We start from the raw sequence: 13,014 nt of genomic DNA on the forward strand, positions 1-13,014 counted from the left end.
TCAGTTCCTATACAATTAAAATTTGATCACAAAAATGCATTAAATTGAAGTTAAATAGGATTCAAAAGCTCCTCCAATAGGGCTCCTCTTTTGGATTTATTTTAGTTTAGAGACACACACACATACGTCTTGCTTATACAACTACGACTTTTTCGGTGGAATTTTCATGCAGCGGCGCTGGGAGAGGAGTACTACTGCTGATCATCTCAGGCTCGCAGAGTGTATAGTTCCGCATACGATTCAGTGGCTTGCTGCACAAACCACACATCTGGTGCTTGTAGACGCCGTAGATCTCAAAGTTGAAGATGTTGAACAGATCGAACTGGATGGTGGCACTTATCTGCGAGCACTCGACGATCAGAATGTTTTGTTCGTTGAGTTCCACACTGCAAGAGGCAGATTTTACGATTGGATTCAAGTAAATAAGGTTAAAAAACTAACCGAAAATCGTAGTCACTGTCCTCGATGGGCCATTGGTAGGGCTGCTGGCGTACGTCGTGCGGCGTCTGGTCCTGGTTGACATAAATGAACACGGGCTCGTCATTCGGCTGACTGCTGTTGTCTGTCCGCGAGTGTAGATTGAAGTAGTTCCGGCCAATGTGGATGCGCAGGCCGTAGTTGCTGGCCAGCCCATGGGTCGGCGAGGGCGTAAGGAACACAGCCATCTTGGGCAGCGGTGAACAGTCGGCCACCAGCAGCGTCAGACACTCCGGCTGCGTGATAATCTCCCCCAGATTGATCAGATAATCGTCAAAGGTGTTGATCATCCCATTGATCACCGAACAGGAGCGTTTTAGTCCAGAGTCATAGGTCAACTCGTGCGAAGCATCGAACTTGGAGTCCAGCTTGTAGAGGAAGGGAATGTGGTAGATGCGCCAATTGACGCCGTTCACCTCCACCGTCAGCCAGAAGTAGTCGTTGGGCGTGTGCATTGTGATATTAATCTCCTGGCTCATGTGCAGGCTGTCCACCTTGTGCGCAGACAATGCCGACACAAGGTGATCCAAGCGATTGGACCACAGCTCAAACCACGCAGGCATCTATCGGTGAGTGATAGCGATTGATATAGATATGCAGATTCTTAGATAGGATAGTACATTCTCTATCACTTACATTATTAAATTTCAGATCCATATCGTACTGCGTTATCGAGGTAAAGTTCTCGAAATTGCTGCGCTTGCAATACTTGGATGTGGGTATGGGCGAGAACTTGAGCACCTCCTTGGGACAGAAGTCGGTGTCTGTTAGCGAGATCTTGTCCGAACGCAGAAAGGCCCTGGCATGCTCCGAGGGCTGTAAGCGGAAGGAATGGGTTTAATATTCATAGCTCCATCAATGAAAATTATGTACTTACACCAGCACGTGCTGCAAACTGCACTGTGGATCCGTGTTCGGGGCAAGCGCCCTCCTCGGTGGCCAGGCCAAACACCACATTGCCGTTGAGTGTGTGAGGTCGTTTGGTGAAGACCAGCGGTTCATAGGTCAACTTGGTGCAGGCCTTCGGGAGGAAGAATCCAAGTAAAATCCCGTTTAAATGTAAGTCAAGAAACGACCCAAGTGGCTGTCACTAAAGCGAGTCAAGTGCTGACACCCTGTATGTGGTCATCAGCATAAGGGCACAGACAGACAGCAGGCCAGGTCGTGCGTGTGGGGTAGTGGGCCACACATTACCATGACAAACTGGTAGACAGGCAACGACAACCCACAACAACTGCGGCAGCGATTAGTGGGGTCCAACCTACACTCATACACACATCCTGGTTGTCTGTCTGTCTGTCTATCTGCGGGTACCTGTCTCCTACGTTCGTGCCTGCCACCTTATTATACCTGTATGAGTAAAACAATGCTTTCCTCTTGAGTGGCTGCCTGCCACAATTGTTGGCCCACATTTGACTGACGTTTGGAGCTCGGGAAACGGAATCGGGCCCAACCGAACCCCAAACATAGTAGGTCCTGGACTTTGCGCGACGTTTGATCAATACAGGGGTTTTTTCGTAGAGCTAGACAGAAGGCAGATAGCTACGCTACAGTTCGGACGCATTTCTCCCCAATTGAAAAATTTAGTAAAATTCCATTTGACCTCCGTACATTTTTTTTAAGAATTTCGTTTTGCGTTGTGTTTTAATAATATAAATTTAGGTTTTCTCTCTGCAAAATAAATTGCAATCATGACTTCGGTAAGCGCACAGTTCGCTACGGACTAGATAGAATAGCAAACCGAAACGGTACTGTAATGCTTTCCATTAACAGATTGAATCGAAACGCGTACAATATCGCAAGTATCTGGAGAGAGCCGGCGTCATTGATGCCCTGAGCAAGGCCCTCATTAAGTTGTACGAGGAACAGAACAAGCCAGAAGATGCCATACGCTTTGTGCGCAAGTTCATGTGCGAGAGCTGCCCGGACGATGCCCAGTACGATCTGATGAAAAATGATTTGGAGGAGGCAAAGACGAGCATCTCGCGTTTGGAGCAGGAGCTAGAGCGCCTGCGTGGTCAAATGTAAGTCTACTTTAAGCGTGTACTGAATATGACATTGATTCCACTAGCACATTTGCAGCAAAAAGTCACCGGAGGAGTACCAGGAGCTCACCCTGGCTGGCTACAAATCCCTCATGGACGATGAGGAGAATGTTAATTCGCTGCTCCGCAAGTACCTTACACCGGAGCTCTTGGAGGAGTACATGCTGGTGACCACATCGCCGCCAGTGGATGCCTATCTGTACGATTGCGCCGTCTCGGGCTTTGAGCATCACGACTCGTCGGTGGGCATCTATGCCGCCGATCCAGACAGCTACGATGTGTTTGCCAAGATCTTTGATCCGATTATCAAGGACTACCATGCCCAGCAGGACAACGATTCGGATGCGCTGCAAAAGGACAGCGACTGGGGCAATGTGGATGAAATCGAGAACCTGGATCCGGAGCGCAAATACATCATCTCGGCGCGCATACGCATCGCTCGCAACATTGAGGGCTTCCCGTTCTTCCCCAAGCTAACGGAGAAGCAGTTCATCGAGGTGGAGGAGAGGGTGCGTGCCGCCACTGAGACCATGGATGGGGAGCACATCGGCTCCTATCTGACATTGAGCGACATCGATGCCGAGACCCAGCAGGAGATGGTGAAGCGTCACATAATGTTCCATCGCGGTGACGCCTATCTGACCACCGCAGGTTGTTATCGCTTCTGGCCAACGGGCCGTGGTGTCTACCATAATCCGGCCGCTACTTTCCTGATCTGGGTCAACGAGGAGGATCACTTGCGCATCATTTCCATGGCTCCGTGCGGCGACTTGGGCGATGTGTACAATCGTCTGGTCAATGGCCTGCAGGAACTCGAAAAGACCCTGACCTTTGCGCGCAGTCCTCGCTATGGCTTCCTCAGTGCCTGCCCCACCAATCTGGGAACCACCTTGCGTGCCTCGGTGCACATTCGTCTGCCCTTGCTGAGCAAGGATAATGAACGTTTGGTCGCTTTGGCCGATGAGCTGCAGCTGCAGATACGCGGCACCGGCGGCGAGCACACTGCCATCGAGGATGGCGTCATGGATATTTCGAACAGACGTCGTCTCGGTTTCACCGAATTCGAGCTGGTCAAGTCTCTGCAGGATGGCATTGTGGCCCTGATCAATGCCGAGGAGGAACTCGAGACAGCCGGACAGGAGGGTTAACTATGTTTTCCACACACCCGAAAAGAAAGCTGATCCCGACACGAAGTACGAAATCACAAAAATACACAACGACAAGGACACATATCCAACAATGCATCATATTTGGTTAAATAAATAATTATAATAGTCCGGTAAACACTCACCTTCCAGTCCTCCTCATCATCCTTGGAGTTGCGCTGTATTTGACCAATCACCTTGAACCAACTGGATTTCGTGGAGGTCTGCACATCCAGTGTAATGTTCCAGCTATGCAGTGCATCCACATTCTGGGTCTCGTCCGTGTGCTGGAGCGTCAGGGCAATCTGTCGGCCCTTTAGGTCAGCCGTCTTCAAAACATCGTCCGCACAGAAGCTGCCTTCCAGCTAAAAAGAGGATTGGGTTTCGATTCATCATGAATCATGAATGAGGTTTAGTTTTGGGTAGAATGGGTTCCTACTTTGGTGGCATTTTCATTGTACATCAAGAGCGTAAAGTTGCGATCGTGACCCAGATGAATGGAACTCAATTGTGTGAAGCCAAAGACATACATCAGCAGGCTGACAATCATGTTCCGTGAGAAGCCACTGGAAAGAAGGATATATCGATAGAGTTAGGTTAGTTATACCAAAGATTGTTGTAACACGTAGATAAAGGCTAACGAAAAGAATGAATGAGAGATGTATTCTAACATATAGTAATTACTTCTCTATAAACTCTGATTTGAGTAGCATCCCACGATACTTGATCAGTTCGTTGAGATTCGTATTGATGGCCAGCTGGACGCCCAGGTCCGGAATGGTATACGTGAGGAACTGAAACTGAAAGACAAGATGTGATCTTTATTCTATCTTTACACCATTGCAAAGAGTGTGTCATCTCCATACCACATCATTACTCCTTTCGGGAAGCATAATCTCCTCAAAGGGAGCCGTTGCAGTCTTTGTAATGAGACCGCGCGTCTTGGTCACAGCCCGTGATTTGAAGGACAGACCGCTGGTGAGGTTCTGTGGCCGCGAGAACGAATACCGAGTGCACGGGCTGCCACTGGTATTGAGGTTGAGCTCATTGCTGAACGGAATGTATATGAGGAAGCCCTGTTCTCGGTTTATCTCGTGATCGAGATTCAAGAACGGATTGTAGCTGCGACTCCTAACAGAGGCATACGAGGAGTACCTTGCATCGATCTCCAGTGTATGCTTGGATATGGGCGGTGTGCGTTGCTCCGTGATGTTGCCACGCAGCGAGGTGAGCACCGTTGTCTGCAGCAGCACATCCGATGCGGTACCCAGCACAGTGGGCACTGAATAGCGATTCATGAAGGGCCAGCGGACGGTCTGCATGTTGATGTGACTGTCAGTGCGAATGATCTGCTGCAGGCGCTCCAAAACTAAGGGAAAGTGTTGTACAAATTAGGAATCAAGTGGAGACGTTCTGCCACTTACGGTTCTCGTATGTCAACTGTGTGAACATGCGTTGATTGAGGAAGTACGACAGCACTGTCTTGCCCTCCATTTGCAGTATAAACTCTAGATGCAGATTCTTTGAATTGATGGCGGGTGCCTGCAGCATACTCAGCAGAGTCTTGATGCTCTTGTAAGTGAACGGATCGCTGCTGTTCCTCGACTGCATCGCGTTCAGTACGGCATCCGGCAGCCCTCTCGCCTTGATGTACAACTAAGGGAGGATGTGGAATAGAATTTAGTACAGAAGAAGCTTAGGCACGGGGGACACTCACCGCCAGTTGTCCCGTGAATTTCCCTAGGGCTTCCGTATCGAACTTGAAGAAGGCGACCACAGGCATATCCGACTTGGGATCGCCCACTAAAAAGACTTGCAGCATGGCCCCGATGCCGAACTTGGAGTCGCGGTAGTCGAAGATATAATTACCGGTCACCCAATAACGTGGCTCTGGCTTCTGGGGCAGATGGCGATGCATGTAGGAAAGCAGGCGTCGTCTGAGGAGTAGACAAAAGGAAGTAAATTGGTTTGTACTGAGAGTTAGGCGCGACGGGATCACTTGCAGATGCTGGTAACATGGATACGTGGTCTCCGATATGCTGGTGACCGTCGTGCGGTAATAGTTGATCATATGCGGATCCGTTTCGCTCTGTATGATGCGATGGATGCTGATCAGTCGTGCTGCAGTGGGATTGGAGATCAGCAGGAGGGTCACAGCCGCCACACGCAGCTCCAAACTGGCGTTGCGCGACTCAAAAATCGGCCAATAGATCTCGTAGATACGCTCGGGTCGGGTGGGTGCCAGCGGCAGCGTGGTCCAGGCAGCCATAAACTTAAGATCCTCATTCTCATTGGGATCCTGAACAATCGGCTCCAAGTAGTTGGCCACGTTTCCCAGCTGTAGGTTGTTCAGGCCCTGCAGGTACAGCATCTTCTGCTCAAAGTCGCGGTCATCTGGAGAGGAAACAGAAGACAGAATCAGTGGGCGATCATTTAAAGGGAGGACCTGCTACTCACTCAAATATGCATTAAAGTACTTCTGAACATACTCTTCGAACTCATCCTTGTCGATTCCTCGTGCCACATAGACATTGTGCACGAGCGTGGCAAAACTGAGGATCGCCGCCTGTCGCACGTCCGGGCGATCCGGTCCAATCTTCAAGAAGTCCTCGCACACGTGGACCAGCTCCGCCGACAGTTCAAATATGTGGAATGGCATGGGAATAAGTAGCTGCACGGCAATCTGCGGCTTGGTCATCTTCCGTACGATGAGGTGGTGGGTGAGAAACACCGAGGCCTTGGTGCCGATGCGGGGTATGATCTCGTGGAATATATTCCGGATGGTCTCCTGGCGGTACGAGGTGCCAATGTCCACCTCCCGGTAAAGCTTCTTCAGCGACTCGAAGTCCATTTCGCTGAGCAACTTGATCACGTCCGACAGCGTCGAATCGTAGGGCTCACTGAACTTGAACTCCGTGCTCTCTAGGGCCTCGGCTAGACTGTCCAGCAGTCCACCTGCCTGGACGATCAGTGTCTCCTGCTGCTGGGGATTGCGTCCGCCCGTCGGATCGTTGGGTTCCAGTGGCTGCAGCTCCAGGCTAGATGGTTCCGCAGCCATGGAAGTCTCAATATCAATGGGATTGTCGATGGGCGTCTCGTTCTGAAAATTCAGCAGCAGCTCGGAGTTTATGTACTGCGCCTCCCCCGTGGACTCGAAGGTGTGTATTAGAGTCGTGCCCTTGGCATGGGCCATGCTCAGGAAGTAGCCCGTCTCGTTGTGCGGCAGCATTCCATAAATGGCCTCGTTTCCGATTATGACGCTCTTCTGGTGATCAAATTCGCAAGTGTTTGGTGGGACATTGCTTCTGGTGATGTGCACAGCCTCCGAATAGGGAGTGCAGGTCTTCAGTTCGGGGGTTTTCCTAATGGATATGTAGTTGGTTTTGTTAGACACAAAGTACTCCGTCCGGCAGGTGCCGTGAATGCCGAGCTGTTGAAAGAATCTTTTAATTAAACGATAATTTAATTATTGCATGCCTAAACATTACCTCATCTAGGACAAAGGCCCCGCTAGACTTCATTTGGAACTGCAGGACAGAGGCAATGGCACGCTTAAAATTCATGGACCATATGGGATCCCCCTCCTTGAAGACCACATGTGATATGCTGCCGTTTTCTGTGAGCACGATCTTGAAGGGTTTATATGGTGGATACATCTCCTTATTCTGCAGGAACTTCTCCCCCGAATTGTTAAGCGTTACATCATCGATGACCAGCTGCAAGAGATTCGATTTAAAGATTGTGTTTTAGTTGGGGAAACCCACTCGTGAGACAGGGATAATACGGGGGGTTGGGTTTATCTGACAAACAAAAAACAAACATTTTACATATGCCACACACATGCATCGCGCCGGATCGCATGGCGGTCCGCTGATAAGGTAGGGCCTACTCCTAGAACAGCAGCCGCCTCCAGTCAAAACAATCAGAACTGATTACGAACAAACACACACACACAAACACACACGGATCTTCAAGAGATATACATAGTATATATGTATATTATGCGAAGGGGAAGGGAACACTGAATTGAATGCATGTATTGGCAGCAGCATCTCCGACAATGAAAGAAGTTCACAGCCCGAGTTCAGATCATTGTGTACTCTCGTACTCCCCATCTCCATCTCCATCATCTCCTTCTCTCTCCGTGAGAGTCGTCTCTGTGAAAGGTTAAATTGTTTTTAATTCATCTGCGAATTCTTTTTTCCTTTTTGCAATGTCTGTTGTCTGCACAGAATTCTCTGCGAATGGAACTGTATGTAGAATGGGTGTACAATGCCACTCCACAGATCTTCTGACATCTCGATTGACTGAATTGTACAAATTGTTAATGAAATCAATAAATTGATTGAATATTTTAACTGATTTTTAATTGATTTACATATATACATGTGTGTGTATAATATATATACATGATTATATGGGAAAAAGGTATACATCGCATATAAATTTAGGGGAATTTCCATAAGAACATTCCAAAATGCAATCTTCAATATACAATAATCAAAATATGACTGTTTTTATTTTGTTTTATAAACAATAATATTTTTGCAATTATTATTTGTAACCTAAGGAATACCAATTAACAATTAATTATCGGGGGTCGCCTGAGAGATTAGAAATAAAATATTTCCAAGGGGATACACTCACCGCTGCTGCCATGACCAATTCACTCTGCCTCTGCAACGTCAGCTTTCCCCGCACAATCCAGCCTGTCGTAGGTGGTGACGGATGTCCCTCGTCCTGGGGCTTGGCTCCCACCAGTACATTGCCGACATACTCGTAGAGCATCTGCTTGTTGAGGCCAATGATGTTGAAGGCATGCCCGGCATCGAAGATCAGGAAAAGATCTGACAGATAGATAGATAGATTGGGGAAATTGAATTTCAATTCGAGATGTTCGCTCGCTCGCTCTCTCTTGCAATTGGATGGGCAATAAACTCTTCAATTATCAATTGAATTTCGTTTCTTATATATGTACATGACAGGGCATCCATCTATACCATCCATGCAATAAATTGTATGGGCATGCTATATATATACATATATAGCAGCATACTGTATATGCTGATGATTTATGCGAGTACGAGTGTGTACATGACGATCGCGAAACGCTTTTAATCAATGTTATTTATTTTTCAGCTTCTTCAATGAAACATTACGTCATGTTCTTGAATTATTTTCTGATATAGTTTTTGGGATTATCAATTAGGTTAATTTACGTACACACAAACACGGAACACTTGAGTCGCCTCATGGCCAGAGACGTGGTGGTGGACACTCTTTTCACAGTTTCACTGGCTCCCAAAATGGTTTTCACTTTCAGGATATTTTTGTAATTTATATATATAAACGTATATATGGAGTATTATCTGATTCGATTTAAAAAAAAGCCGACGCTATTCCTTTATCACAACAAACGCCGCGTCTTGTCTTTATGGAATTTCCACGTCTGCTCAGCTCGCGTTCCACTCTCGTACTGAGCCTCAGAGCGGACTTCAGGGCCAGGGCTGGCCTTGCCGGAGTTTCAGTGCTGTGCTGATAAGCGGAAGAGCCGCTCGAGAGCAATCTCAGTCTCTCTCTCTCCCTCTTTGCAAGATTCTCTTAAAATGTATCCTAGAACAGTCGTTGTGGTTGGGTCTATAAAAATCTACGTTATTTATTTTAAGAGTAGCGCATAAGATTACTTATAAACGAACTTAGACTTTCGACAAATTGCTCATGCATCATAAACGTATAACAAAATACCACACATCACACATGGATATAGGAATAACAAAAAAGTGCCTAATTAAAGCTACGGTTAACGCGCTCCACCATGAGCGTGTCCTGCTCGAAAGTGGGCACCACTACTGGGACCAGCACCAGCACCACCCGCAACACCCGCACCACCGCTAGCATCACGTGCGGGCTTTGGTTTTTCGAAGCCCGCATTCTCTGCCTCTGCATTGTCTGCGGCATTTTGTTCTGCATCCAGATTTTTGAGCTGCTGCTGCCACATGTCCGCATAGACGCCATCGTCACGCTGGACCAGCTGCTCGTGCCGGCCCCGCTCCACAATGCTGCCGTCCTGCAGCACCAGAATCTCATCCGCATGAATGATGGTCGACAGCCGATGCGCCACAATAATTGTCGTTCGATTAGCGCATACGCGGGCCAAAGCCGCCTGGATGTTGCGCTCTGTGTGCGTGTCCAAAGCGGAGGTGGCCTCGTCCAACAGCACAATGATGGGTGCCTTTAGCAGGGTGCGGGCAATGGCCACTCGCTGCTTCTCGCCGCCACTCAGGCGCAGTCCACGCTCGCCCACCTTCGTCTCGTAGCGGTCGGGAAAGCTGAGGATCTTCTCGTGAATGTCGGCTGCTCGGGCCGCCTCATAGACGGCTTCGTCAGACGCCCCCAACTTTGCGTATTCGATGTTATAGAAAATAGTGTTGTTAAACAGCACAGTGTCCTGGGGCACCACACCAATAGCCTTACGCAGGCTCTGCTGTTGCACGAGCTTTATGTTTTGGCCGTCGATCAGGATGGCTCCCGTCTGTACATCGTAAAATCGGAAGAGCAAACGCATGATTGTGCTCTTGCCAGCTCCCGAAGGACCAACAATAGCCACAGTCTTGCCGGCAGGCACTGTGAAGTTCACATTGCGCAGGACAATCTTCTCTGGGGTGTAGCCAAAGGTCACATTTGAGAACTCAATGCCACCGCCTGCTGTGAGAAGGGGGGCACATCCGGGCGCATCAACAATCTCCTCATCCTCGCGCAGCAGATCAAACATGTTCTCCATGTCCACAAAGTTCTTTTGGATGGCCCGATAGTAGGTGCCAAACCAGTTTAGAGGCATATACAACTCCATCAAATAGGTAGAAAAGAGCACAAAGTCACCCACGGTGAGGGTCTGATGATGGACCACCAAATACACGCAAAGGAGGGAGCCGGCTAGGAGACCCAGGCACAGTATAATATTCTGAGCGGTGTTGAGCATGTTGAGGGTGAGCATCGACAGGAATTCCTCCTTCTGGTACTTGAGAATGGCCTCCCTGTAGCAATCCACCTCGTAATTCTCCGCTCCGTAGTATTTAACAGTCTCAAAGTTCAGCAAAGAGTCCACACTGCGTGCACGCTGCTCATTGTCAGCCATATTCATTCTTCTTTGGTATTTCGTGCGCCATTCCGTAATCGCAATTGTGGAGGCTACAATGAGAACACGTTAGATGAAATATTCGATTCCAAATCCAAGGGATAAGATCGCTTACCTATATACAAGAACATTGTGAGGAACACAATCAAGCCGAACCACCAGTTGAAGGCATAGATAAAGAAGGCCACAGCCACCAGCAGATCCAAAATTGTGGGCATGATGGAAAACACAATATAGTTGAGCAGATTATTAATCGAGTCCGTGCCTCGATCCATAACACGCAGCACCTCCCCCGTCTTGCGCTGCAGGTGCCATCTGAGAGATAGCTGATGCAGATGACGGAACAGATCGATCTCAATCTCACGGGTCGTGTACTGCTGCACACGAATCCAGAGGAAGGTGCGCAGATTGTTGAACAGGCCCATGGTGCCAGTGCCGCCGCCTTGGAGGAACGACAGGGCCACATAGATCAGCACAAAGTCATAACGGAAGATTATCGGCTCGATGGTCAAGCTGTCCACTAAAGAAGGCAAGGCGAGAGATTAGCAAAATGACTGTAGGAAATTCCTCACCAAAAAACATGACCTACCCAACTTCTTGCGATAAATCGGCAAAAACAATTTAATGACGCGTCCGGCAATCAGCATCATGATGCAAATGAGGACAGCGATTTGCAGTGCCAAATCCTTTTTGGGCCACAGATAGGGAAAGATTTTGCGCAGCTTGCGCCAGCCATTCCTAAAGGCGGAACCCGTCTGTGTATTCGCCTGCGACTCGCTGGATGAGTCATTGTCCACCAGTCGCTGATGATAGGGCGCCATAATGCCAGGGGCCTTTAGACCCAGCACAAAGATGAGCAGAGAGACTAGGAAGCGCGTGACAAAGAGTCCCATTTCGATTTGGTCCTTGTTGCTGGAAGGGCAAGATAAATCATAAGTAATTTATGGAATTGGAAAGGGTATTTCTAATTACCTCTTAAGATTGAACCACCAATCCTCGTGTCTCAGATTAATAAAAGCCAGCGCCTCATTGATAAAGGCCAGGGTCCAAAACAGCAGCAGAACAAGTCCATGCCCTCGCGTTGGCACCGATGGGAGTAGATAGAAACGCTCCTTAAGTATCAAACAGATGCTAAATGGATATGCAAAGCACACCACAACAGTTGAATAGATCTAAAGCAAGGTCATAGAGAGGTCATCAAATGCTTTCCTGTGAGACAGAGAGCAATGTACTCACCATATAGCCATAAACATCACTGTCTGTGTAGATGCGAGCATTCAAGAAGAATCGCATTACAGCTAACACGGGCAACAGGAACAGCAGGAACAATTGCAGGGCATAAAGCCGTGACTTGGAGATCTGTGTGGGATCCGTGATGCGAGTGGCATACCTTCGGTACATCAGAAGCTGGATGCAGCCAAAGAGCAGTATAAATCCACCATAGACCGACGGACCCACGGTGTCCATGAAGCAGTGAGAGATGCCATGTTTGGTCCACACTTCGCTGAGCGTCACATTCGGCGGGCAGTACAACATTTTGCCTGTAAGCGGTTGAACTATTTACTCATTTGACAATCTGCTTCTGATATCAAAGCACGTCCGACGACGACTGGAGTGCGTTCAGATAAACCCAAGCGCAAGCAATGACTGAATACTTCTATGACCAATTGCCTTTGTTTTATGGGGGCGGTCGTTTCACAATTAATCTCCGAAATTATCAGTCGCCGAAGCGGCACCAAACGGGAATCACATTTGCCTCGACCACACCACACGGGAAGAGATAGGTGCGCAAAAAGGGTGTCGAATGTTCTACTATTAGCACCTACTTTTTCTGGCACGGCACCAAAGTTCACTCTACTTCACCGAAGAGCAGCAGCATATCAATCAATGAATTTTGCAATTCATTCAACCCATTTGCTATGTAAAATTATGCAATGCTGCGCATGCTGTCTGCACGCCGTATGGCTTTATCTACTTACCCGCTATTGACGCCGCACACTAGTATCAACTATATAATTACTGCTAAATAGTCTGACAGTTAGAATCAGCAGAAAAACAAGTGGAAAAACGCGTAAAAAACAAAACTCCGGCTAATCAACAACAACATCAGTGTGACCGCGGAAATATCGCAGATCGAACATACGGTCCGACCCTCACAGATATACCGAAACATACCGCCTCATTTTCAAAATATACCGTAAATATACTGACG

At 48.2% G+C, this 13,014-nt stretch overlaps 3 protein-coding genes across 4 annotated transcripts; 1 reads left to right on the forward strand and 2 right to left on the reverse strand.

Moving 5' to 3' along the window:
• Positions 1-44: 44 nt before the first annotated feature.
• cv-d (crossveinless d) lies at positions 45-9,178 on the reverse strand. The gene is made up of 15 exons (XM_001359223.4): positions 8,891-9,178; positions 8,315-8,514; positions 7,156-7,383; positions 6,125-7,097; positions 5,671-6,061; positions 5,385-5,604; positions 5,092-5,323; positions 4,534-5,036; positions 4,352-4,467; positions 4,107-4,233; positions 3,814-4,032; positions 1,355-1,498; positions 1,114-1,293; positions 442-1,040; positions 45-386 (listed from the first exon to the last, which is right to left on the reverse strand). The coding sequence occupies exons 1-15, from the start codon at positions 8,919-8,921 to the stop codon at positions 134-136; spliced, it is 4,416 nt and encodes a 1,471-aa protein (XP_001359260.2). The 5' UTR covers positions 8,922-9,178; the 3' UTR covers positions 45-133.
• Positions 1,996-3,806, forward strand: LOC4802321 (arginine kinase). The gene is made up of 3 exons (XM_001359224.3): positions 1,996-2,177; positions 2,251-2,501; positions 2,560-3,806. Exons 1-3 carry the CDS (start codon positions 2,169-2,171, stop codon positions 3,668-3,670), a joined length of 1,371 nt encoding a protein of 456 aa, XP_001359261.1. The 5' UTR covers positions 1,996-2,168; the 3' UTR covers positions 3,671-3,806.
• Positions 9,179-9,298: 120 nt separating the features above from the next.
• Hmt-1 (ABC transporter ATP-binding protein/permease Hmt-1) lies at positions 9,299-12,939 on the reverse strand. Of its 2 annotated transcripts, XM_001359225.4 has the most exons (6): positions 12,782-12,939; positions 12,039-12,343; positions 11,775-11,974; positions 11,392-11,714; positions 10,918-11,322; positions 9,299-10,855 (listed from the first exon to the last, which is right to left on the reverse strand). In XM_001359225.4, the coding sequence occupies exons 2-6, from the start codon at positions 12,336-12,338 to the stop codon at positions 9,468-9,470; spliced, it is 2,616 nt and encodes an 871-aa protein (XP_001359262.3). In that variant the 5' UTR covers positions 12,339-12,343; positions 12,782-12,939; the 3' UTR covers positions 9,299-9,467. The 2 variants fall into 2 exon arrangements, with proteins under 2 accessions (XP_001359262.3, XP_033238276.1); XM_033382385.1 differs by lacking the exon at positions 12,782-12,939 and having other exon boundaries at positions 12,039-12,358.
• Between the last annotated feature and the right edge of the window lie 75 nt (positions 12,940-13,014).

This window comes from Drosophila pseudoobscura, chromosome 2, assembly GCF_009870125.1.
Source record: "Drosophila pseudoobscura strain MV-25-SWS-2005 chromosome 2, UCI_Dpse_MV25, whole genome shotgun sequence".
NCBI classification, from domain to species: Eukaryota; Metazoa; Arthropoda; class Insecta; order Diptera; family Drosophilidae; genus Drosophila; species Drosophila pseudoobscura.